This window comes from Balaenoptera physalus (genome assembly GCF_965194825.1).
Source record: "Balaenoptera physalus genome assembly, chromosome: 1".
NCBI classification, from domain to species: domain Eukaryota; kingdom Metazoa; phylum Chordata; class Mammalia; order Artiodactyla; family Balaenopteridae; genus Balaenoptera; species Balaenoptera physalus.
The window spans coordinates 173453535-173477456 of NC_138882.1; the positions used below are offsets into that span (position 1 = coordinate 173453535).

The 23922-nt window shown below is 51.9% G+C and overlaps 2 protein-coding genes across 26 annotated transcripts in view; one reads left to right on the forward strand and one right to left on the reverse strand.

Moving 5' to 3' along the window:
- The first annotated feature begins 717 nt into the window (after positions 1 to 717).
- Positions 718 to 20877, forward strand: TMEM200B (transmembrane protein 200B). 2 transcript variants are annotated; one of them, XM_082441102.1, is made up of 3 exons: positions 718 to 3885; positions 4300 to 16458; positions 18430 to 20877. In XM_082441102.1, exon 3 carries the CDS (start codon positions 18450 to 18452, stop codon positions 19371 to 19373), a length of 924 nt encoding a protein of 307 aa, XP_082297228.1. In that variant the 5' UTR covers positions 718 to 3885; positions 4300 to 16458; positions 18430 to 18449; the 3' UTR covers positions 19374 to 20877. The 2 variants fall into 2 exon arrangements, with proteins under 2 accessions (XP_082297228.1, XP_082297229.1); XM_082441103.1 differs by having other exon boundaries at positions 718 to 2850; positions 7158 to 16458.
- EPB41 (erythrocyte membrane protein band 4.1) overlaps positions 20475 to 23922 on the reverse strand; it is a 203104-nt gene continuing 199656 nt past the window's right edge. For all 24 annotated transcript variants that reach the window (XM_082439801.1, XM_082439812.1, XM_082439823.1 and 21 more), the window contains one exon: positions 20475 to 23272. The gene's annotated coding sequence lies outside the window, so the exon portion shown is untranslated. The remainder of the gene's footprint in view (positions 23273 to 23922) is intronic.

Sequence of the window (23922 nt, forward strand, 5' to 3'; positions counted from 1 at the left end):
AAAGGATGCCCACTCTCACCACTTCTATTTAACATAGTATTGGAAGTCTTGTCTGATAGCCATAGCAATCAGACAAGAAAAAATAAAAGTTATCCAAAATGTAAAGGAAGAGGTAAAACTGTCACTTTTTGCAGATGACATGATACTCTAGAGAACCCCAAAATCTCCACATAAAAACTATTAGAACTAATAAATGATTTCAGCAAGGTAGCAGGATACAAGATTAATATACAGAAATATGTTGCATTTCTATACACGAATAATGAAATATCAGAAAGAAAGTAATTTTTTTAAATCCCATTTAAAATTGCATCAAAAAATACCTAGGAATAAATTTAACCAAGGAGGGGGAAAGCTATATGCTGAAAACTGTAAAACATTGATAAAGGAAACTGAAGATGATTCAAAGAAATGGAAAGCTATCCCATGCTCTTGGATTAGAAGAAGTAGTATTGTTAAAGTGGCCACATACTACCCAAAGCAATCTACAGATTTAATGCAATCCCTATCAAAATACCTGTGACATTTTTCACAGAACTAGAAAAAATAATCCTAAAATTTATCTGGAACCATGAAAGACCCAGAATTGCCAAAGCAATCCTGAGAAAGAAGAATAAATCTGGAGATATAACCCTTCCAGACTTTAGTCTATACTACAAAACTACAATAATCAAAACAGCATGGTATTGAAACAAAAACAGACATATAGTGAAAAAAAATTTTATATATATATATATATATATATAATGGAATATTACTCAGCCATAAAAAAGAATGAAATATTGCCATCTGCAGCAATGAGAATGGACCTAGAGAATATTATGCTTAGTGAAATAAGTCAGAGAGAGACAAATACTGTATGATATCACTTATATGTGGAATCTAAAAACTAATACAAATGAATCTACATACAAAACAGAAACAGACTCTGAGACATAGAAAACAAACTTAATGGCTACCAAAGGGAAGAAGGAGGTAGGAGAGGGACAAATTAGCAGTATGGTATTAACTGACACAAACTAGTATACATAAAATAGATAAACAACAAAGATGTACTATATAGCCCAGAAAATTATATCCAATATCTTATAATAACCTATAATGGAATATAATTTGAAAAAAAAAAGAATCACTATGTTGTACGTCGGAAACACAGTATTGTAAATCAACTATACTTCAATTAAAAAAAAAAAAGAAAGAAATGAAAGGGGCCATTACTGCTGATCCCATGAGCATTAGAAGGATAATAAAGGAATATTATAAATAAATCTGTCCCCACAAATGTGATAATCTACATGAAATAGAACAATTTCTTGAAAAACATGATCTACCAAAACTAACAGAAATAGATAATCAAACAGGCCTATATTTATTAAAGAAAATGAATCTGGGAATTCCCTGGTGGTCCAGTGGTTAGGACTCGGCGCTCTCACTGCCGGTGCCCGGGTTGGATCCCTGGTCGGGGAACTAAGATCCCACAAGCCTCGTGGTGTGGCCAAAAAATAAAATAAAAATAAAACACTTGCTTTAAAAAAACAAAAAATGTAGTGACAGAAAAAAATATATTAAGAAATTGAATCAATAATAACTTTTCAAAAAAGGAAGCTTCAGGCCCAGATGTTCACTGGTGAGTTACACCAAATATTTAAGAAGAAATTATACCACTTCTCAAAAATAGAAGCAGAGGGAATACTTCCTAACTCATTTTTTGAGATCAGCATTGCCCCAATACCAAAACCAGACAAAGATATTACAAGGAAGGAAAACTACAGACCAATATTCATGAACACGGATACAAACATCCTCAAGAAAATATAGCAAATAGAATCCAATGATGTATTGGGTTGACCAAAAAGTTTACTCAGGTTTTTCCATAACAACTTACGAAAAACCCGAACGAACTTTTTGGCCAACCCCATATTAAAAAGAATTATACACCACGACCAGGTGGAATTTATTCCAGCTAAGCAAGACTATTTCAACATTCAAAAAATCAATTAATGTAACTCATCACATGAACAGCTAAAGAAAAAATGACATGAACATATCAATAGATGCAGAAAAAGCATTTAACAAAATCCAATACTCAAGATAAAAAAACCCTCAGCAAACTAGGGAGAGGAACTTCCTCAACTTGATAAAGAAACCTACGAAATGCATACAGCTAACATCATCCTTAACGGTGAGAAACTAAATGCTTTCCCCCTAAGATCAGCAACAAGGCAAGGATATCCCCCCTCAGCATTCCTATTCAACATCATACTAGAAGTCCCAGCTAATGCACTAAGACAAAGGGAAGAATAAAAGGTACACAGGTAGGGAAGGAAAAAAATTTGAATGGTCTTTAATTGCAAATAACATGATCAACTTTGTAGAAAATCTCAAGAATGACATAAAAACTCCTGAAACTAATAAGCAATTATAGCAAGTATTCAGGATACAAGATCAATATACAAAAGTCAATTGCTTTCCTATGTACAGCAATGAAATATTTGAATTTGAAATTAAAAACGATACCATTTACATTAGCACCCCCCAAAATGAAATACTTAGGTATGAAACTAACAAAATGTGTACTTTCTCTGGTGAAAGAAATCAAAGAACAAAATAAATGGAGAGATATTCCATGTTCATGGGTAGGAAGGCTCACTATTGTTAAAATGTCTGTTCTTTCCAACTTGAGCCATAGATTCAGCGCAATCCCAGCAAGTTATTTTGTGGCTATTGTTACCAAACCAGGTTCGTTTTGCCGAACACACAGCAAGCCAAAACCCTGACAGGCCGAGGTTTACCTGCAAGGCAGCCAAGCAAGGAGATCGGAGGACAAATCTCGAATCCGTCTCCCCGAAGGTATTTATGAGATAAAGAAATAGAAGCAGGGCACGGGGAGCGTGGGGAAAAGTGATTGGGAAAAGGGGCAGTAATTATCATTCTGCACAGGTGTAACTAGGCTATGGAACTCAGCAAGTTTGGAGGGTGGAGTTTTCGGCCCTATGATGGCAAAAGGAGACGCTCACGCATGCCCAGTTAAAGGGTCGAGGAGTCCTCTCCAGTCTTAACCAGCTCAGCTGGAAGTAGAAGCAGCTGACTCCAAGTTCCGAGACGATAACTCAGGCAAACATCTTACTGTGTAGGCTGTGTGCCACCTGGAGGACATGCACGTCTTAAAACAACCATGATTAGTGAAGGGAGGTGAAATGGATTAAACCCACAGACGGCTTCAGTATCAACAAACTGATTTTAAAGTTTACACAGGAAAGCAGAAAACCCCGAGTAGCCAAAGCAGTATTGAAGGAGAACAAAGTCAGAGGACTGATACTACCCACCTTCAAGACTCACCATATTCAAGACAGAGTTGTAGTGGCTAAAGAACAGACAAAATAGATCAATGGAACATAACGGAGAGCCCAGAAACAGACCCACTGATCTTTGGCAAGGGAGCAAAGGCAATTGCACACAGAAAGGCTAGTCTGTTCAAAAAATGGTGCTGGAATACTGGACATCTACATGGAGAAAAATGAATCTAGACACAGATCTTACACTTCTCACAAAAAAAATTAACTCAAAATGGATCTAGACCGAAATGTAAAACACAAAACTGCTACAAGATAACAGAGGAGAAAATCTAGGTAACTTTGGGTTTGGCATTGACTTTTTGGATAAAATGCTGATAGCACAATCCACAAAAGAAAAATTGATCAGCTGTACTTTATTAAAATTAAAAACTTCTCTGTGAAGGGTACTGTTAAAAGAGTGAAAGGCAAGTGACAGAGTGAGAGAAAATATTTGCAAAACACATAGCCAATACAGGACTTAAACCCAAAATATACAAGGAACTTTTAAGTCTCAATGATTAAAAAAAACAAAAAACCCAATTTAAAATAGGCAAAAAAGGGGCTTCCCTGGTGGCGCAGTGGTTGAGAATCTGCCTGCCAATGCAGGGGACACGGGTTCGAGCCCTGGTCTGGGAAGATCCCACATGCCGCGGAGCAGCTAGGCCCGTGAGCCACAACTACTGAGCCTGCGCGTCTGGAGCCTGTGCTCCGCAACAAGAGAGGCTGCGATAGTGAGAGGCCAGCGCGCCGCGATGAAGAGTGGCCCCCGCTTGCCACAACTAGAGAAAGCCCTCGTACACAAACGAAGACCCAACACAGCCAAAATAAATTAATTAATTAATTAATTTTAAAAAAAAGAAGCAAGAGATTGTTCAAAACTGAGAATGGCCAGTGTGTCTACATCTTTGAGCAAAAGATGTGTGTGTGTTTGTGTGTGTGTGTGTTCATGGAAAAAAAAAAATAGGCAAAAAATCTGAACAGGCACTTCAACAAAGAAGATATACAGATGGCAAATAAGCATATGAAAAGATGCTTAATACCATATGTCATCAGAGAATTGCAAATTAAGAAAACAATGAGATATCACTATACAGCTATTATTATAGAATGGCCAAAATCCAAAACCCTGACAGCACCAAATGCTGGCGAGAACGTGAAACAACAGGAATTCATTCATTGGTGGTGGGAATGCAAAATGGTACAGCCTCTTTGGAAGATGGTTTGGCAGTGTCTTACAAAGCTAAACATACTTTTACCATCCAGCAATCATGCTCCTTGGCACTTATCCGAATGAGCTAAAAAATTATGTCCACACCAAAACCTGCACATGAATGTTTCTAGCAGCTTTCTTCATAATTGTCAAACCTTGGAAGCAACCAAGATGTCCTTCAATAGGTGAATGGATAAATAAATTGTGGTACAACCATACAATGGAATGTTACTCAGTGATAGAAAGAAATGAGCTATCAAGCCACTAAAAGATATGGAGGAGCCTTAAATGCATATTGCAAGTGAAAGAAGCCAATCTGAAAAGGCTACATAGTATGAGATTCCAACTATATGAGGCTCCGGAAAGGCAAAACTATGGAGATAGTAAAAGATCCGTGGTTGCCAGGGGTTCAGGGGAGGGAGGGAGAGGAGAGGGACTGGGGGAGCACAGGGGCTTTTTAGGGCAGTGAAACTATTCTGTATGATACTGGAGTGGTGGATACATGTCATGCATTTGTCAAAACCCATAGAATGTACAAAATAGTGAACCCTAGTGTAAATTATGGACTTTAGTTAATAATACTGTATCAGTATTCGTTCATCAGTTGTAACAAATGTACCACACCAATGCACGATGTTAACAATAAAAATAAGGGAGGAGGAGGAGAGGGTGGAGGGGTGTATGGGAACTCTGTAATTTCCACTTAACTTTTCTGTAAACCTATAGTCTATTAATTTTTTTTTTAAGTAAAAGGGAGTCAACCGAATGTCTGCCAAGTATCTACAAAATCCCTCAGGTATTTCCCATTCTTCTAGGTCTTTTAGTAATCCCTTCTTGATATTCTGCAATCTATATTCTAAAGTAGGGGTCAGCAAATACAGCCTGTGGGTCAAATCCGGCCTACCGCCTATCTATATGGCCCTTGGGCTAAGAATAGTTTTTACATTTTTAAATGGTTGAAAAAAATCAAAAGATGTACTTCCTCGGCTGTCCAGTAGTTAAGACTCCGTGCTTCCACTGCAGGGGGCGTGGGTTCGATCCCTGGTCTGGGATCTAAGATCCCACATGCTGCGAGGCATGGCAAAAAAAAGTCAAAAGAATATTTCATGATACATGAAAGTTACACAAATTCAAATTTCAGGGCCCACTCTTGGCGCCCAGACATGATCGCTCATTCGTTTATGAACTGTCTGTGGCAGCAGAGTTGAGTCACTGCAACAAAAATTGAGTAGGTCTCAAATTCTAAAATACTTGCTATGTGGCTCTTTTTTTTGGTGGGGGTGGGGGTGGTTTGAAGAGTTTTTATAGTTTTGTGTGGCTCTTTACAGAAAATGTTTGCCGACTCCTGTGCTAAATGACAAATTTAACCACAGCCTATATAAAATAATGAGGGGAAAGGAAAGAAAAGAAAATTATTTAAAATATATAAACGGATGCATGACATATCCAAAAAGTAAATACAGGTAGAGGCTGCGGTCCTATTTTATTATAACCAGTCAAAAGGCCTCGGTTGACTTTATTCTTCCCTCCTATATATGGCATCTATTTGAATGCCATGCATAAATAATACCTCAGTGAAGCTGATTTTTCAAAGGAAGTTTCTGCAGGCCACCTGTTATCAAGCTACAGAACAATCATTATGTTCCTAGTGCATGAGGACGCCAGCAGGAGCTGGGGGACCCGCTTGGATGATGGGCGAGCATCCAGGAAATTCAGGACATCCGGCAGCAGATTCCAACCTGCTGGTGGAGGGGGAATCAAGTTCCCTCAGGTTCGGTGAAAAGAGCATGGCACTGCCTCCCCAAGATGCTCTAAGATGGGGGACTCCCCCAAAGTAGAAGTGGGAGGCTGGGAGGAGGGCAGTCAAACAACCACAAATTTCTGCTACACATTTTCAAAATTTGGTGTCATGACCTGAGGAGGATTCAAAGATAAACCAGAGATGAACCAGACATGGGACTTGTCTTCAAGAAGCTTCACAACCTAGGTGTCCATCAACAGATGAATGGATAAAGAAGATGTGGCATATATATATATATACACACACACACACACACACACACACAATATATATATATACATATATGTACAATGGAATACTACTCAGCCATAAAAAAGAATGAAATTTTGCCATTTGCAGCAACATGGGTGCACTTGGAGGGCATTATGCTAAGTGAAATAAGTCAGACAGAAAAAGACAAATACTGTATGATATCACTTATATGTGGAATCTAAAAAATACAATAAACTAGTGAATATAACCAAAAAGAAGCAGATTCACAGATAGAGAATAAACTAGTGGCTACCAGTGGGGACAGGGAAGGGGGAGGGGCAAAATGGGAGTAGGGGATTAAGAGGTACAAACTATTATGTATAAAATAAGCTACAAGAATGTATTGTACAGCACAGGGAATATAGCCAATATTTTATAATAACTATAAATGAAGTATAACCTTTAAAAATTGTGAATCACTATATTGTACACCTGTAACTTATACATCAACTATAGTTCAATAAAAAAATATTTTTTTAAAAAGATGCTTCAAGAGTTACAGAAAGCCTCATTTTTAATGCTAAAATCCAAATTTAAGTTAATCCATGCTTTGTTGCAGGAGTACCAGCTGTATGAGGCAAAAATCCCAGGACTTGAAATGTAGGACGGTTCATTTCACCACTAACATGCCAGGCAAATCAAAGAAAAGCAAAGCCACACAAGAAAAGAAAAAAGAAGCAAAGCCAGCACCTGCACCTCTTGGTGTGGACCTGCTGGGAGTGTGTATGTACAGGACTGCCCTTAGCAGCTTTTAATTGTAAGGGCCAAAAACTAGAAACAGCCCAAAAGTCTTTTCAATAGGAAAATCGACAAGCCATGGCGTGTTTCTGTAACAGAGAACCGCATGAATGAAAATGAACAAACTACAAACGCAGATGAATTTCAAAAACTAGAAAAGCCAGACACACGAGCACGACTTTAACTCCACGTATACAAACCTCTACAACAGGCCCAACTACACTGTAGCTCTTTTAAAAAAACTAAACTATAGTATTAGGGGTCAGAAGAGTGTGTACGTTGGGGCGGAGGGAAGAGGGGGTGATTGTAAAGGGCCTTCTGGGGGCATCCCTGGTGGGGATCAGATGGGAGTTTGCTTTAGGAAAGTTTACAGAGCTGGACCTTCAGGTTTTATGCACATCCCTAGAGGTGTGTTATATTCACAATGAAAGAGTTTTACCAAAAGGCAAGTGGAGACTTAATCAGGTCCTATGGGAATCAAAATTCCTTTTTCCTAAGATAGAATACTTATCATCCTTAATTCACACTTTCCAGGACACCCTGGCATTTCTTAGAGAGTCTATTAAGAACCTGGGGATATTCCTAGGAAATGCAAATTAGAACAACCAGCAGGTACTGCATCACACCTGGTATCTATTATGAACCCCAGGGCGGCTGGGCTGTGATTCTGAGTGATTTTGTGGGGAATCACCGGGAACTGGGCGTGAACCTGGGATCCCCACTCCCAGGCATTCATCCTGAGGTGACAAGTCAAAGAAAAGAGCTCCAAGTGCAAAGGTGTTTATACTGGTGTCATTTATAACAGGAAGACCAGTGGGAACCATTCAAGCCCAACCACAGGGGACTCACCACACCCAGGGTCCTCTAAGTCCCCTCTGGGGCCATTCTGCAGCCCCCCAGTCGATAAGCAATTCCCTCCCCCAGTCCTGAGTTTATTTCTATGAAAAATCTTACAAAGGCTTGGATATCAAATATCATTCAGTGAATCACCTTTATTGGGAAGGCTCGAATTACTTGAAATGAACAATTCATGACCACACACATCGGTGGCTGCAATGTGATGCTACCTTTGTCATTTAGCTGCCATTAAAGTTGACTGTGGGGTCTTCAATGACCTTTTAGTCATCTTAATGTTTTTCCTCAAGCATCTCTTGGCAAGAAATCTGAAAAGTCTCTCAGAGGATCATCAGTGGTTCTTCCAAACCAGAAACTTGTGCCAGAGCCAACAATGTCACTGTCGCATGGTGAGTGCTCCAGGCAGGTGCATCTTAGCCTGATGGCTGGAGGTGCCGGTGCCCCAGTGAGGAAACTCTGCCGGGACCTGTGACTATCTGAGGACATTTTCTCCTCCTCCTCTTGGCTATCTCTTCTTTACTAGAATATGATTTGGGACATAAGGCTCCTGGGAGATATCAGTAGGAGACCAAGTGAATGATCTAATGCTGCCTCTGTGCCAGCCACGGGCCAGGCTCAGTGAAGGGGGTTACACATGTCAAGTCACCAGCCCTGTAAGGTCAGTATGTTGTCCGAATTTTACAGATGAGAACATGAGAGACTCTAGGAAGGGTGTGACTCTCACTACCTTCTTGCTGTGTGTCCTTGGACAAGTGATTTAACCTCTCTGGGCCAGTGTCCTCATCTGTAAAATGGGGATAATAATTCATACCCCTATCTCCCAACTCAGTGTGGAGGACTCTGAAGTCAGACAGATGTGGCCTGGCGCTGCGCCATATGTTGTGACTGGGGGGCGGGGGGGGTCATTTCACCCCAGAACCTGGAAACAGGATATAGTGCAGTACCTGCTACACCTGTAAGGGATGAGGTCAGTGGCCTCACACCGGCCTGGTTTAAAGTGAGTGCTCAGTGACTGAGTGGTTCCCTCCACCTCGAGTGCCTTTCCTGCCCCTTCGAAGCTCACCTTACACCAGCTCCTCCATTGGGGCTGCCTCCTCCGGTCCCCACCTCCCTGCTTGGAGCCTTGCGGCTGGGGAGGGAGGTGCGGACATTGGGGAAGGGCACTGCAGCCGGCTACGTCCTCCTCCTCTCCTCATCTGTAAAATGCGCGGCGAAGCTGCGCTGATGCGGATGCCCCTGGGGCGAGCTGCTCCCTGCACCCCCCGTGCATGTGAGGTGAAGACAGGCGGACAGGGCACTTGTAAGGGAGGGAGCGCCCTGGGCCTTCTGTCCCCTCTGCAGTGGGGAAATAGTCACCATAAACGTCAAAGGATGTGCGACCTGTCTGATGAAAAAGCCAACTTCTGCAGGCCTGGGCTGCACGCCCGAGCTAGGGACCCGGCTAGGCAAGCGAGGGAGTGGGCAGGGGCACAGCCGAGCCCCGGGCAAGTAGTCCAGGGCCAGAGTTTGGGCTGAGACCAGGCAGTCCTGGGGTCCTGCCCAGCTCTGTCGGTACCATTTCGTGTCTCCGAGCCGATTGTAGGGCGGGGACGGGCTAGTGCTGCCCTCACTGGGCCGTTAGGACATCGCAGAGGCTCCCACGCCGGGTGACTCTGACTCCACCCTCCGCCCCACGCCCTCACCCGGCTTCTTCCCCAACGGTCCAGCCACGCCCTTTCGTGTCCTCCTCCTCCCCCGACCTCCCCGGGCGGAATCCTTTATGTCGTAGGCATCCTGCGGTTTGCAGGGAGCTCATCCGTGAGGACCGAAGGCCGGCGACCCCAGGGTCCCGATGAGGGCCCGAGGCGAACACCTGCGCGCCCAGGATCACCGCGTGGGGAGTCATCGGAGAGGCGGGATTGGGCCCCCACTTCTCTGCTCCACGTGCGGCAGCGCCGGGACCCGCAGGGGTAGCCGGTGGCCTGAGTGCAGTGCCGGGGCCTCGCCGCCAGGAGGCGCCCACACAGGCCCGCCGCATCCAGGCTTCCCGCAGCAGACAGTCCACCGGCTCCCCGGCTCCACTGCGGTGTCTCCTACGTGTTTCTCGTCTCCCCCTACCTCGGGCCTAGGTACCAAGACTTCTGCATGGCTCGGAGGCAGAGGATCGCCCCCTAGAACTGGAGTCCTGCCTCACTGAGATGGTGGAGGGTGAATTGGGGTGCCTAGATTCATCATCAGGCTGTGTAACCTTGGACATGTCACTCACCCTCTCTGAGCCTGTTACTTTATTTTGACAATTTACAAAGCATCGCATTCAAGATCTCTGGATTCTGGCACTTGACTCCATGTTGCAGACAGAACTGGCACCAGTCCAGGGTTGCAGTGCAGGGGTGGGAGAAACTGGACCATATGATCTGAAAGCCTGAAGAGCTGCTGTCTGCAGGACTGGGGTGACTGATACGTAGATGGACAGAGAGTCCCCACTGGCCCCTGGCTTTTCTTGGCACAAAGGGTGGGAGGATGGCTGCCTGGGCATGCTGCCAACCCCAAGGCTCCCCTGACCAAGGGGCCTGCCCTGCAGGATTCTCGCCTTGAATCCCAGGCTCCAGAGGGGCCAGCCTCTGCTCTCTACCCCCACTACCAGTGGTGCGGAGCCACTGCCTCAACTGCAGTGTGATTTGTCACCAAATGGAGGTGCCACGTCCCTGCTGTTTCTGTGGCAAGAACTCCTAGCTGTCTCCCAATATCCACTCCCAGCCTCCCTTAGAGCTGAGTGTGGCCATGTGCCCTGGGTCCGGGCTCTGCTCTAAATCACTTCCTTCTCTATCTTCCTTCACTCCTGTCTCTGAAAGAGGAGGTGAGGAGGGCTCCAGGGGACTACGGCAGGGGTAAAGCAGGGGAACTGGGAGGGGTCAGGGTGGCAGGCAGCCAAAGCAGCTGGCTTCGGAGACAGAGCCATAGGACCTGGGAGGTAGGGGACTGCTGTCTAGATATCCTTTTTCCCATGGCTGCCACGGGCCTCATCACCCTCTGTAGGTGGTAAGTTTCCCACCCCTACACCTGCTCCTGGGTCAGCCTCGAGCCCCACATCACGCCACTGCTCTTCTGTGCTCTCGGAGAAGACAATTCTAGGTCCCATACTGATAGTTTGTAAAGTCCTTCCCAGGTATATACAGGTCAAGCCACTCCTCTGCTTTAAAACCTCCCATGGCTCGCAGTGCCAGGGGGTTGAGCCCTACATCCTGAGTCTTGTGTTTGAGATGCTCTGCAATCTGGCCCTGACCCCCTTTCATCCATCCCATCCCCCGCTCCCCCTCTAGCACCTGACCCCCTGTCCACGCCTCCAGGTTGTCTGCATGCTGCCTGGAATATCTTCCCGCTCTGCAGCCTGGTAAACTACCCTGACCCTGAGACCCAGCGGGAATACTCCCTCGTCCATGAAGTCCTCCCTGCTGTCTGCCCCCAACCCCACATGGAATCAGCTGCTGCTTCCTCAGCTTTTGGTGGATGGTCTGTTTACCCCAACCCCCAAAGCATCTGGATGAGGCCAGGGCTGAGTCCTCTCTGGTCCCCAACAGCCAGCCCAGAGGAGGTGGCTACAGAGATACAATCGCTAGCCTCAGCTTCACATTTTATAGGTGCAAGAACCAGCTAAAGGCCAGAAAAACACTAGCATGGGGCTCCATCCTCATTATAGCCCTTTGGAGTTGTTGCTACCATTGTCCCCATTTTGTAGAGGAGGAAACAAGAGCCATAAAGAGGTGAACTGACTTGGCTGCAGTCACAGCGTTACTGGGAGGTTGTGTAGCATTGTGGTTAAAACCTGGTTCCATCCCCGGCTCTGCCATTGACCAGCTGTGTGACCACAGGCAAGCCTGGACCTCGCTGAACCTGTCTCTGTACATGTGACATGGGGTGATAGCGGCGCCTCACTCTCACGGCTGCCTTGCACACTTATTAAGGTAACAGGTATAAAGGGCCTGGTAGCCAGGGGGAGCTCGGCACGATGGTGACATTCCTGCTGTTATCCCTCTGCCTAGGGGCTCAAGTGGGAGGCTGGCTTCGCTCTGTCCCCAGGAGGGTCTCAGCTCCCTGCCCTCCAAGTGTCACCCAGACTCTTCTCTGGGCTGCAGAGGGCAGTGGAGACGGGGAGCTCATTCTCCCTTAGTGGCCCAGAGACACCCAGTGAGAAGCCCAGTTGCCCAGCTGAGAGCTTCCATGGGTGAGAGGAGATGGACTTGGGGTTTGTATCCCAGAATCCTCTGAGGGCCTGAGCCCCAGTGGGACCTGTGACTGTGGGGCTTGAAGCCCAGCGCTGCCATTTACCAGCTGGGTCACCCTGGTCGAGGCACCACCCCTCTCGGGCCATTGGTTTCCATCCGTGTAAAATGGGGCATCAGCGCTGGGCTTCTGGATTCTACTTGCCCATCGGTTCTTACCGAACTGGCACACCAACCCTTCCTGAGAAGGACATGTTACAGAGGCAGGGGCTGTTCAGGAGTGCTGTGATGTGGCCAAGGGCACCCAGCAAAGGACTGAGTAGCATAGTCAAACCTGGGGCCCAGAGCCAGGCTCTCTCCTCTGAACCCGGGTTCTGAATTCTTACTGAGGTCCTGCTGCAGGGAAGCCACGCTGGCACAGGGCTATGATGGTTTTAGAAACCCCTGGGGCTTGGGCAGGAAATCCAGGGCAGCCCAGCCCCAGCCAGCTGGGCTGTTCCTAAAGTGAAGATGAGAGAAGATGGATTCCCAGGTCCTGCTGATCTATGGCCCAAGGGTGGGGCTGTGACATGCAGGAGGTGACAGCTGCTCCCTCCCCGTAGTGGCTTCTGGAAAGGACATGGAGCCTCAGTTAGGCAGGGACCTCAGGTCACTGTGTCTGGTTCCCTGCCTTCACAGAGAAGCTTCCGGGCAGCGTGCTGACCACCCTGGCCCCTAGGGGACAGCTCGTCGAGGCCCTTCCTGGTTCAGAAGTGAAGGGGTCCAGGTCACACAGAAGCCAGAGCACATTCAGGAAGGGATCAGTGTCCCAATATTGAGACACTGGCTGTCTACACACCTGCACATCCACAGGGCCAAACCACCAGTGGACGTCCCTCTGTGGAGGATCAGGGGGCACTAATCAGTCTGGCTGTGTGTCGGTGCACAGGTCTCTTTGCCTCTCTGAGCCTCATCTGTAAACTGGGCATAACATTGACCTCCCGGAGCCCTCAAGAGAATTAAAAGGGGTTATGTCTAGGAAGGGGGACCCTTCTCTCCCCGATCACCCCAAATGACCAGGGAAGGTTTCTACAGCCCCCAAACACTGCCCTCTGGGCCTGATACCCATGGTCAGAGGATAGAGCGGCTGTTCAGTGGACACCCACTTTGTGCCAGATGCTGACCATGTGTACTCTAATCTTGAAAACAACACTGGGAGTATTACTCCCTGCTTTTTTACAGATGGGGAAAAGTCCTCTTTACCTCCTGTTGCCTGAGCCGGGGCTCCAGGGGTGGAAATTAGGAGGGGGTCCAGGGGTGAGGGAGTCGAGGGCTGGTTGTGGGCCAGTTGTGGGCAGGCACTGAGGTGGGCAAGGGGCTCCAGGGGTGAGCAAGACAGGCCGAGCCCTGCCCCTCAGAGTTCATGGCCATAGGGAACACAGGCAGGAAGTAGACTCAGTTCCCAAACACTGACTTCAGTTCACCTGTGAGCAGTGCTGCTGTGGGGAGGCTCACGTGCGGGGGTGTGTAATGGAAAGCTAGAGGAGGGGCTGGGCTGGGGGCCTAGAGAAAGCCCAGGGCAGGTCTGAAGGGTGAGTAGGAGCCAAGGGGACGATCAGGGGAGTAGGTGCTCCTTACAGGAGGCAAGGCAGGTGCCAAGTGCAGAGGCCAGAACACAGAGGATTTGGGGATGGAAAGAAGCTCAGCTACCCAGGAGGCAGGAGCGTGAAGAGGGCCAGGGCCAGTTAGTGGAGATAAGAAGGGATTTAAACTCCACTTGGACAACACTGGGGAGCCACTGAGGGATTGAAGCAGGGAGTGAGTGATGGGTTCAGATTCCGTGTAGAAGGATGCTTGGTGCCTCCCTGCGGAACAGCGAGGAGGGCCTGCAGAGGGACAGGGGCCCTGGGGCGGGAGAAACCGGCTAATGCGAGATCCCAAGAGCAGGGTCCACCGGACTTGATGGATTAGACAGAAAGAGGAGAGGAAGGAGCCTAAGGTGACCCCCGGTGTAGTTGGCCTTAGGGTGGGGGTGGGGCCGTTCACAAAGTGGGGGGAACGGAAGGAGCAGCAATGGGGCTGATCACGGGGCCCAGGGATATGGCTGGCTGCTGGAGGCGCGGCGCGCCTTGTGGCCCAGGATGGAAGAAGCCCCAGCACTGGGGAGGGCAGAGCGCTGAGGACGGGGAAAGCCGGGAGGGGCAGGCGGGAGGAGCAAGTGGTAAATGCCAGGGCAGGTGGGGCAGGGGGACAAGGACCGGGAGACTGTCGGGCTTTGGCTTCTAGCGTTGGTGTTTCCCAGGAAGAGCAGAGAGCGGGGAGGGACAGCGGTGTCCGGTGGGGTGTTGGGGAAATGCTGAGAGGGCGGAGGTGGGGTCAGTGTGTGAGGAGTAGACGAAGTGCAGAGCGAGGAAGGAAGGGGTCTCCAGAAAAGGGAAGAGCGGAGGCAAGAAGTAGGAGGAGGCAGGAAGGAGGCCGCTGCCTCAGTGGAGCCCAGGCAGCAGCCCGGACGCGAGCTCAGGCCGCAGGAGCCCTGCGTGCCGCGCGGCCTCGCTCTCGGACCCGCAGGGATGAGGCCCCGGGAGCCGAGGCTCGGCCCCACCCACCGTGGCCTCCTCGGGGACCCTGGCATCCTCGCGGTCGGCCCACCGGAGGAGGCCCCGCCCCTAGCGGTGGCCTCGGTCGCTCCGGGGGATGTCCGGTCGCCGGGAGCTGGGAGAGGGGCTCCCGGGGTCGCTGATGCCACCCCTGGTCTCCTCCGCCGAGCCAGAGGGCCGGAGCCTGGGTTCGAGGCCCAGCTGTGCAGTGTAGCTCCGGGACCTGACTCTGCCACGCGCAGCGGGGTTGGGTGGCCCAGGCCGGCGACTTCCTCGAGTTCCCCCTCCCCGCCCCGGGCGCACAGCAGGGTCTCATTACCGCCCATCCCCCTCCGCTAGCGCCCCGCGTGCCGGGGGGTCTCCGCGGCCGGGGGGAGGGGCGGGTTATAATGAATCCCAGGCCGGAAATTCCTCCCGAGGGGCCCGGCTGGGCTGCGGGAGTGAGGGGGGGCCGGCGCTGAGGCTGGCAATCTGCCCGCACCACCCCTCCTCCTCCGAGTCCGCCCCCCGCATCATGGAAACTGGGCCGCCGGCCGACCCCCCTGGCTCCGCTCCACATTCCTGCCTCTGGGGGCGGGCGGGGCACGAAAGCTGGGCTACCCCCTTCGGGCCGGTCCGCAGGGGGAGCCGCGGACCTCCGAACCCGTCTTCTGATTTGGGACGAGCACCGCCTCCCCATTCCAGCTTGGGCACATCTTCGGGGAGGTTAGGGAGACCGGCAGGACCCGCGACACTCCATTCGATTCAATCAACTCTGAGAACCTGGTTCCTCTCTATTTACCCTCCCCCCAAGTGATTACTCTTCATTAAGCGCTCGTGGGCTTACCACGGGCTGCGCCCGTATTGTGCGCCCAGCCCTCAACGCCGGAATTTCACCTCTCAGCATCTGTCGAGGCAGACACCATTATGCCCATTTTACAGGTGAAGGCAGTGAGGTTCAGACAGAGGAAGGTTCAGATAGTAGGGTTGGGCGGAGCAGGAACTCCGGCCACCTCCTCCCGGAAGCTCCCCGGACGGCGCTGGGCATCTGTAGGCTCTCAGATGCCCCCAGATTCCTCTCCGGGGCGACTGGAAGGAGGGACTCTGCGAGACGGGGGAGGGTGTGCGGGCTTCGAATCCTGTCTGCTCGCTCAGGCTGTGGGGCTGGGCAGGGGTCTCAGTTTCCGCACGTGGGAAGAGGGCGCCCTCCCAGGCCTTCTGAACGACGTTAGCGGGGGACTCGAGCCCCCGGATCCTCCGAGTCACCGGGCGCGCACACAGCGCTTACCTGCGAGCCTCAGACTTGAGTCGCTGCCTCCTTCCAGCCGTGGGGCCTGGCCGGGCCCTGGCCAGACTGTCCCTGGGGCTCCAGGAGGGCGGGGCCAGGGCAGCGCTAGGCGGGGCCGGGCCAGGGGGCGGGGCCGGGGGCCGGGATTCCTAGGAGACCGCGGCAGTGCCGCGAGCCGCGGCGCGTGGACTCGGACCCGGACCCAGCCGGGTGCGGAGGCGCCAGGTGAGCAAAACTAGGAGCCTGGGGTTCGCCCCCCACTTTCCCCAACTTTTTGTTTAGCCTCTCCCTCCAGATAGGCGCTGCGTGGGGGGTCGGGAGCCCGGTTCCCCCTTTCCCCGGAGTGTGGACGCGCGGGGAGGCGGGACCCCGGAGTGTCGGGGATCCAGCCCCGAGCAACTTCCCGAGACATGGGACCTTCGGACTGTGTCTCCAAGTTTCTGCCTCTCCGGGGTCCCCAGCGTCCATTCACGCCCTCCAGAGTCTCAGGGTCTCTGAGCATGTCCCCATCTCTCTGCAAGCCTCTGCTTCCCTTCCCGCCAGGACCCGCGGTGGCTCAGGGGTGACCTTTCCGGAGCTGGGGCCGGAGCGCCAGCTCTGGCCTGGGGCGGGGTGGTCATTTCTCCAGTTTTGGGCTGGGGAAAGGGCTCCACACTCAGAGACCGGGGTGGGGAACGGGGCTCGCCTCCTCCCAGGACGCTCCCGGGGCTGAGCAGAGAAGTGCCCAGCGTTGGGTCCTAGTAGAGCCCCCGTCCTGTGTGGCCTATGACCCTGGCAGGCCCCTCCGCCTCTCTGGGCCGCAGTTTCCCTCTGAATACCAGGCTTTGGACGCGGAAGACGCCGGGGCTCTATGCTAGGCCCTGGGCCTTCAGCGCTGCTGTCGGAGGCAGGGATGGGGTGTCCTGCTTTGAGCTTCGGGGGTGCGAATGGGGAGTGAGTAGGGTAACAAGGCCTCCTTCCTGGGGCCTCGACTACGGGTTCCGGCGTTGCAGCTGTGGAGAAACCAGACTGGGGCAGTGAGGAAGCACCACTGGACAGCGAGGTGCTAACCCTCCTCTCCTAAGGCCGGAGCGCCCCGGCCGGGGCACCGTTTCCTCCCACATCCTCCCTTCTGTGGGGGCCACACCACACGCAGCCCCGCGACTCCTGCCCGGCCCGGATTCAGTCCTCAGGCCGCAGGCCAGGCCGCACCAGCAGCCGGGAGGGGCTTAAGCCGGGCGGCCCAGACCCTGGGGCAGCCAGAGGTGCAAGGGCGGTGCTGCTCCGGCCCGGACGCGGGCCACTGAGGCCTCGGGCGGAGGAGGCCGGAAAGGAGGCCAGGCGGCTGGAAAGGGGGATGTTTCATCCCGAGGAGCCCGAATTGGAAACGCTGCAACCTGGGGGAACAGCGTTGCCCGGGCTGACAGGAGAGCCAGGAGGGGAGCTCATTTGGCAAGGCCCGGCGCCCGGCACCCGCAGCCCCCTGCTTCCTGCGGCCGCTGGAGGAGGGGGCGGCCTCTTCTTCGCGGAGTTTAAAGAAATCCTGGGCCAAGTCTGCCACTTGTTTTGGTCAGAGCGGTCTTCTCGGAGTCTAGCTCAAGTCTTTCTTGCTGCAGCTTCAGTGCTGACTGAGGAGGTCTGGAAGGAGGAGGCGGGCAGGAAGAGGCTGGAGGCCGTGACACCCGCTCCTTCCTTCCCTGCGGTACTTGAAGCGCAGCAGAGGGGAGGTGGGGCCCGCGAGCGACCCCAGCGGACTCGGGCGGCTGAGTGCCCCCTCCCTCCTTTACTACGGTGCAGCCACCTGCAGGGGTGAGCTCGAGCTCGAGCGGGACTTACCCTGGAGACTCCGCTGCCGGGGGCCCCACACCTCCCGAGGCCCGGGACCCGCAAGCTGGCCAAGAGGGCGCAGGCGGCCGGAGCCCCGCAGCCAAGGATGCGGCAAGGAGCAGCCCGCGACCCCCTCCTTGGTCTCCGCCCGCGGGCCAGGCCAACTCCGGCTTCTGCCGCGCGTCCCTGGCTCGGAGCTCCGCTGCGGAAAACCCGAGCGGGGGCGGCTCCCCGCCTCGCAGCCCGGGAAAATCCGGGGGTGGCCGCCAGGGATCTCCAAGCGTCCTGGGCCAGGCAGCCCCATCTTCCCTCCCGGATGTGGGCCCCCGACCTGGCGCTCCGACCGTAGGCCCGTCGGTTCAGTCCCTGCCTCCCACCTTCTCTCCGCAGAGCGCCAAGACGACTGAGAGATGACGGCTGGGAGCCCCGGAGACTGCGGGGAGTTGCGGAGGAGCCCCGAGCGCCGCGTCTCCCGCCTGGGCCGCCGCCTGGGCCGCCGCCGGCGCCCGCGCTCCCCGCCCGAGCCCCTGCGGGTGCGGGCGCGGCTGCGGCTGCGCTCGCCGTCGGGGGCGTTCGCGGCGCTGGGGGCGCTCGTGGTCCTGGTGGGCATGGGCATCGCAGTGGCCGGCTACTGGCCGCACCGCGCCGGGGTCCCGGGGCCCCGGGCTGCAAACGCCAGCGCGCCCCCCCTGAGCGAGCTGCGGCGCGAGGGTCGGGGCTCCGGCCGGGCCCACGGCCCGCACGAGCGGCTGCGACTCCTTGGGCCCGTGGTCATGGGCGTCGGCCTGTTCGTGTTCATCTGCGCCAACACGCTGCTCTACGAGAACCGAGACTTGGAGACGCGACGGCTTCGTCAGGGGGTGCTGCGGGCTCAGGCGCTCCGACCCCCGGACGGCCCGGGCTGGGACTGCGCTCTCCTCCCCAGCCCCGGCCCCAGGACTCCCCGAGCCATAGGCTGCGTGGAGCCAGAAAGCTGGGACCTGTCCCCGCGTCGGGGTACCTCACCAGTCCCGTCAGTGCGGAGCCTGCGTTCAGAGCCTGCTAATCCTCGCTTGGGGTTACCTGCCCTGCTCAACAGTTACCCGCTGAAGGGCCCAGGGCTGCACCCACCCTGGGGTCCACGGACCCAGACTGGCCATGTGATTATCACCGTGCAGCCCTCTGGTTCCTGCATTGAACATTCCAAGTCTCTGGATCTGGGCCTTGGGGAGCTCCTGCTTAGGGCCCCAGCAGCTCGGGACTGTGCTCACCGAAGCTGGCCACGGCTGGACCGCCTTAGTCTGGGGGGTTACGCCAAGTTGGGAGGAGGAGGGGACTTGGGGGCCCGGGTCTGAGGAGCAGGGGACAGCCTGCTATGAGGCTGCAGCATGGACCATGGTACAGGACTAGGACTGGGAGTCCCAATGTCTAGTAGATGCTTCAGCCACATCCCAGACTGGAGATGGATACTCTGGCCCCAGCAGCTGCTAAGGAAGGCATCCTGACTTGCATGTCGGCAGAGAAATGCCAACCGCACAAGGGTTCAAAAAGCCGGAGAGAATGTGTTTTAACGTGGAATCTGGAGACCAGCATGACTCAGCCTTAGGAATTCCTTCAGCCTCCAAAAGTGGCCTTAGCCCTGGACAGGTACCTGAGGGGGCTGGAGGTCTAGGCCAGGGTGATTAGGAGATGTATCTGGTGTCTTGGCAAACCCAAAGTGGTGGGCAAGGACCCTAAGACTTGGAAGGTAGGTTGTGATGTTACAGGCTGGGACAGGCTCCCTCCAAGGTGGCACTAGTGATAGGGTTTGGGCCTCTGGGAAGACGGGCAATGGGGTGGAGTTGAGATGTTCCACCGCCATCTGGGATGGAGACTGAGCCTTTAACTCCTACCACCTCAACCCCTTCCCCACCTCAGCCATGCAGGGTATATCCCACGAGGGCTACACTACTGCCAGTGCCTTCACACTGAGGGTCTGGCCACCCCCAAAGAGGTTTGAGAAGCCCCCTCTCTCTCCTTTGTCATGGCCTGTGCCACGAAATTTCCCTCCAGTTGGCAAAAAGCGTATGCCAGTTCCCAGAAATCCTTTTATATGTTGAAGCTGCATTTTGGTCAATGTGGACAGCTTTAGAAAATGGCTTGGATTTGGGTCTTCCTGTCGCATGTTTAATTTTTCCCAAGTTGCCGGTAGGAGAAGAGAACTTTAAAAGTTGATCAATCTTCACAGAGTCAGTCCTTTTTTTTTTTTTTTTTTTTTTTAAGTTTATTGAAAAATGCAATACAAGAAGAAGCAAGACCAAACAGTATCTAAACACTACCACCACTTCTCTAACTACAAAAGGCCAAAACGGCAGACCTAATTATTGCCTATTTAATCTAAGGATTTTGCCAATTTGATTCGGCTGGCATAGTTCCTATTTTGTCAAGAAATGTAAACAACTACTTGATATGATTCATTTTTGTTTTTTTAATTTACAAAGCTCCTTCATTTTTGTCACCAAAATAAAACATTTGAGAGAGATCTGTAAAACCAACCAGCCTGGGGCTAAGATCCTGGACAGGTATTTCCCATGAGCCTTCCTTGGTGTTGGTCAGGCCATAGCCCCGGCTCCATTTCCCAAGGTGGACTGTTGCTCCCTTACCCTCAGCTGCCCCGCAGAACACACGGTGGGGGGCTGGGGGCGGGCAGAGGTTCCCTGACAGGTCCCTGCAGCCAGGCTCTGTGGGCCCTCAGCAGATAAATTCAGGTCCTGCTTTGTGGGTGAGTTGGGTAGGTGGGTGGCAGAGACCTCACGTGGCTTGGAAGAAATCTTTGTTTCTGAAGTGAGATTAAAAATAAAATTGCAGTGAGAGTTGTTACTGTGCTGTGTCTGAGTCACTTTAGGAAAACTGCCAAGTTGTTGACACTGGAAATGAACTCTTCTCCCCTCTTCACCATTTCCACCTGGACAGTCTGTTTTTCTTCACACACACGCACACACACAGTTGCAGGAAGAAAAAAAAAGATCCAAACAATTGCCAAACCCCAAATTCTGTAACCAGAGCGGGAGGGAAGGGAAAGAGGCTTGGGAGGACCCCTCGTGTTGGCTTGTCCAAATCATGGCTTCTCAGCGCCTGAAGGGCACTGGAGATCTTCTGGTCCGATTTATAGACAAGGAAGCAGGGTGAAGTGAGTTGGTGACAGATTGAGGGGAAGTTCAGGCCCCTGATTTGTGGTCCTAGGCAGTGAAAGTGGCCACACTGACCTGGATGGCACAGAATACTCAGTGTGCCAGGCTCCTGACATGCATGCTGTGCCCTCTTCCTTTCGCCATCTTCATTCCACAGGTTGCAGCTCTGCGAGCTCCGGCGCAGCTCTTCCAGCAGGACAGCTGGCCACTGGCAAGTGAGCTCACGTCGCATGCCTATTTGATGTGAGCTGGATTTCCAACCTCACCACCCACCGCTCTGGGCAACAAAGCTCGGGCTTGGGCACGGCCTGGAAAGCCCCATCGTTCCAGACCCTATGCCCCAGGCTGTCTGTCCCTGAGACAGGGCACTCTCCTTCCCCCGCAGCCTGTCACATATCCCACCTGAGCACTTCCTGTCCCTGCCCAGAGAGAGCTACCTGTTGGTTAGTAACAGTCTCAAGTAAGTACTAAGAGAAAAACGCACACTTGTGAAATCAGTTCAAACCAACTGAGTTTGTCTAAACAAAGCTCAGCCAGCAGAGACTCCGGACATGTGCTGCTGGCTCCCACTGCCGGGAGCAGAGGCTGTAGACTTCTCTCCTGCTCACCGCCCTGGAGCCCCCAGCGACTGCTGACTGTGACCCGCTGTCCACCTCAGGAAGCTCACTTTCTGTCCTAGAATTAGGATTCTAAGAACTCTTAGGTAGATCTGTTTGTGGGAAGCAAGCTGGAAGATCAGAGAAGCCCTACTGAATAAAAATGTCCCCTAATCTTTACCAGGAATAGTGGAATTGGGGACATCAGTCCTCATTTTCAAAAACAAAAACAAAAAATTAAACCCAAACCCACCACAAACATCAAGCCACAAAACCTGACAGACCTCAGATGGCAAGTGGGGATGAGTAGAGCTGGTGTTTGTACCCCTTATCAAGTGGGGTTTTGTGTGGAGGGTGGCCCCTAAAAGCCAATTCCCACGCTCCAGAAGCGTATCTGCAGGCAGGGGCCGGTCTGGACCATGATCGCCTCCTCTCTCAGTCACATCCTCTCTCGCCCCAGGATTAAAGAGAGAGGCTCAGGGATGGTCTCCTGGAAATACTTCTTAGCAGGATCCAACTGAGGTAAACCCCACCACTCCCCTGTGTGAAGTGCACATTCCCAGAACTAGAAAACCTTTAAAAAATTCTCGTCAACTTTCTTTGTCCAAATCACCGCTAAAAATGTGCGGTCAGTGCTTTTGGCCCAAAGTGCCTATTTTTCTGTGAGTTTTGGTCTCTCCTGAGATGGGAGGTGGGGGGAGCACTTAGCAGAGCCACTGCTTCTGATGAGGTAAAAGGGGAGGGAGGGCAGGAAGGTGAAGGCCACGGATATGTTCAAACATTCACAGTATCAGATATATCTGAAGCAACTTCTTATGTCTTTGATCTAAAGAAGCTCCAAAAAGAAAGAATAGGAGAGAGGAAGGAAAACAACACTACATTCTTAGCAGAGGCCTCTGCCTCACCAAACCACCCTCAGCAAAGGGACAGGGACAACTTCCTGGGGTCTCCGGATCAGGGCAGCCGCCCTGCCTGACATTCTGATAAAGTTACATCACTGGCTCTGAGAAAGGGCTGGTTTATGAAGTTTCTGCTGCCATCTAAAGGGTATAAACTAGGGGAGGAGCAGGGAAGCCCCATTAAGCTGGCTTTGTCCCCCAACACAGCTGACAGAGTCATTGGAGGATTTCCCGAAGAATGCTGTGGACCCTGTCAGTATAAATGGGGAGAGGCTGGGCTGAAGGGGTTACAAACCACCCCATAAAAAAACAAAAGACTCTTTAAAAACAGTCCAAAGAGTGAAAAGTTGAACAATTTCTGGTATCACAATATAGAAAAATGTATTCAAAAGGATCAGTGATATCTAGAAGACTTTTTTGGTATAAACTCCAAATAGAAAATGAAATTGCTTTTCTGGTGGTTTAGAATCAATCATCTTAAAAGTCTGAAGTCTGACTATTGCAGGTTAGCTTCTTTGTCATTCTGCTGGTTTTCTCTGGGATGGGAGATGGGCAGGGAGTTGGGGGAGGGGGGAGGGTAGGACAGTTCCTAGAGGAAAGAAAGAAGCAAAGTTTTAAAATCCCACAAAGGAGACTGCTACCCAGTCCCAGTGCCAAGTTCTTGTGGCCACAAGTGACAATCAGGGCCTGAGCGGTTTTACAGGGCCCCGTCCTACCGGGTGATTGATGGCTTCTTCAAGTTATTTGTAAACTACTTTTAGGCATGACTTTATCTGGAACCCTGGCTCCCAAAAAGCAGCTATCCTGCTTCCAACTCTCTAGTCTGGCCCCAGAGCTTTAGCCCTTTCTTTCCTATCCCCCAAACCCTCATTTCCAGACAGCTAGTGCTGCTTTTCTTGGTTTTGTTCTTCTCCTCTGGCCCTCCCAGGTCTAGCTCAGAGAGACCTGTGACAGCAGAGAGTAGAGCGGCAGGGTGAGGTGGGGGGAGGTGAGGTGGAGAAGCAGGAGGACGCATGAAGATTCAAGAGGTGGGTGGGATTTACATCCACGTTTGGGGTACCTCTTCCACCCCATCACTGCTGGCACTGCTGAGGGCAGGAGGAGGCCTAGTTGCTTTAGTTGGAGCCAGATACTTAATAACCTCCCACATCCTCCTCCTCAGCCTTCCTCTGCCTTCAGTTTATCAAGTCCCAGTGTGGACACCTCTGGGGGGATGGCTCCACTCCACAAGGACGGCCC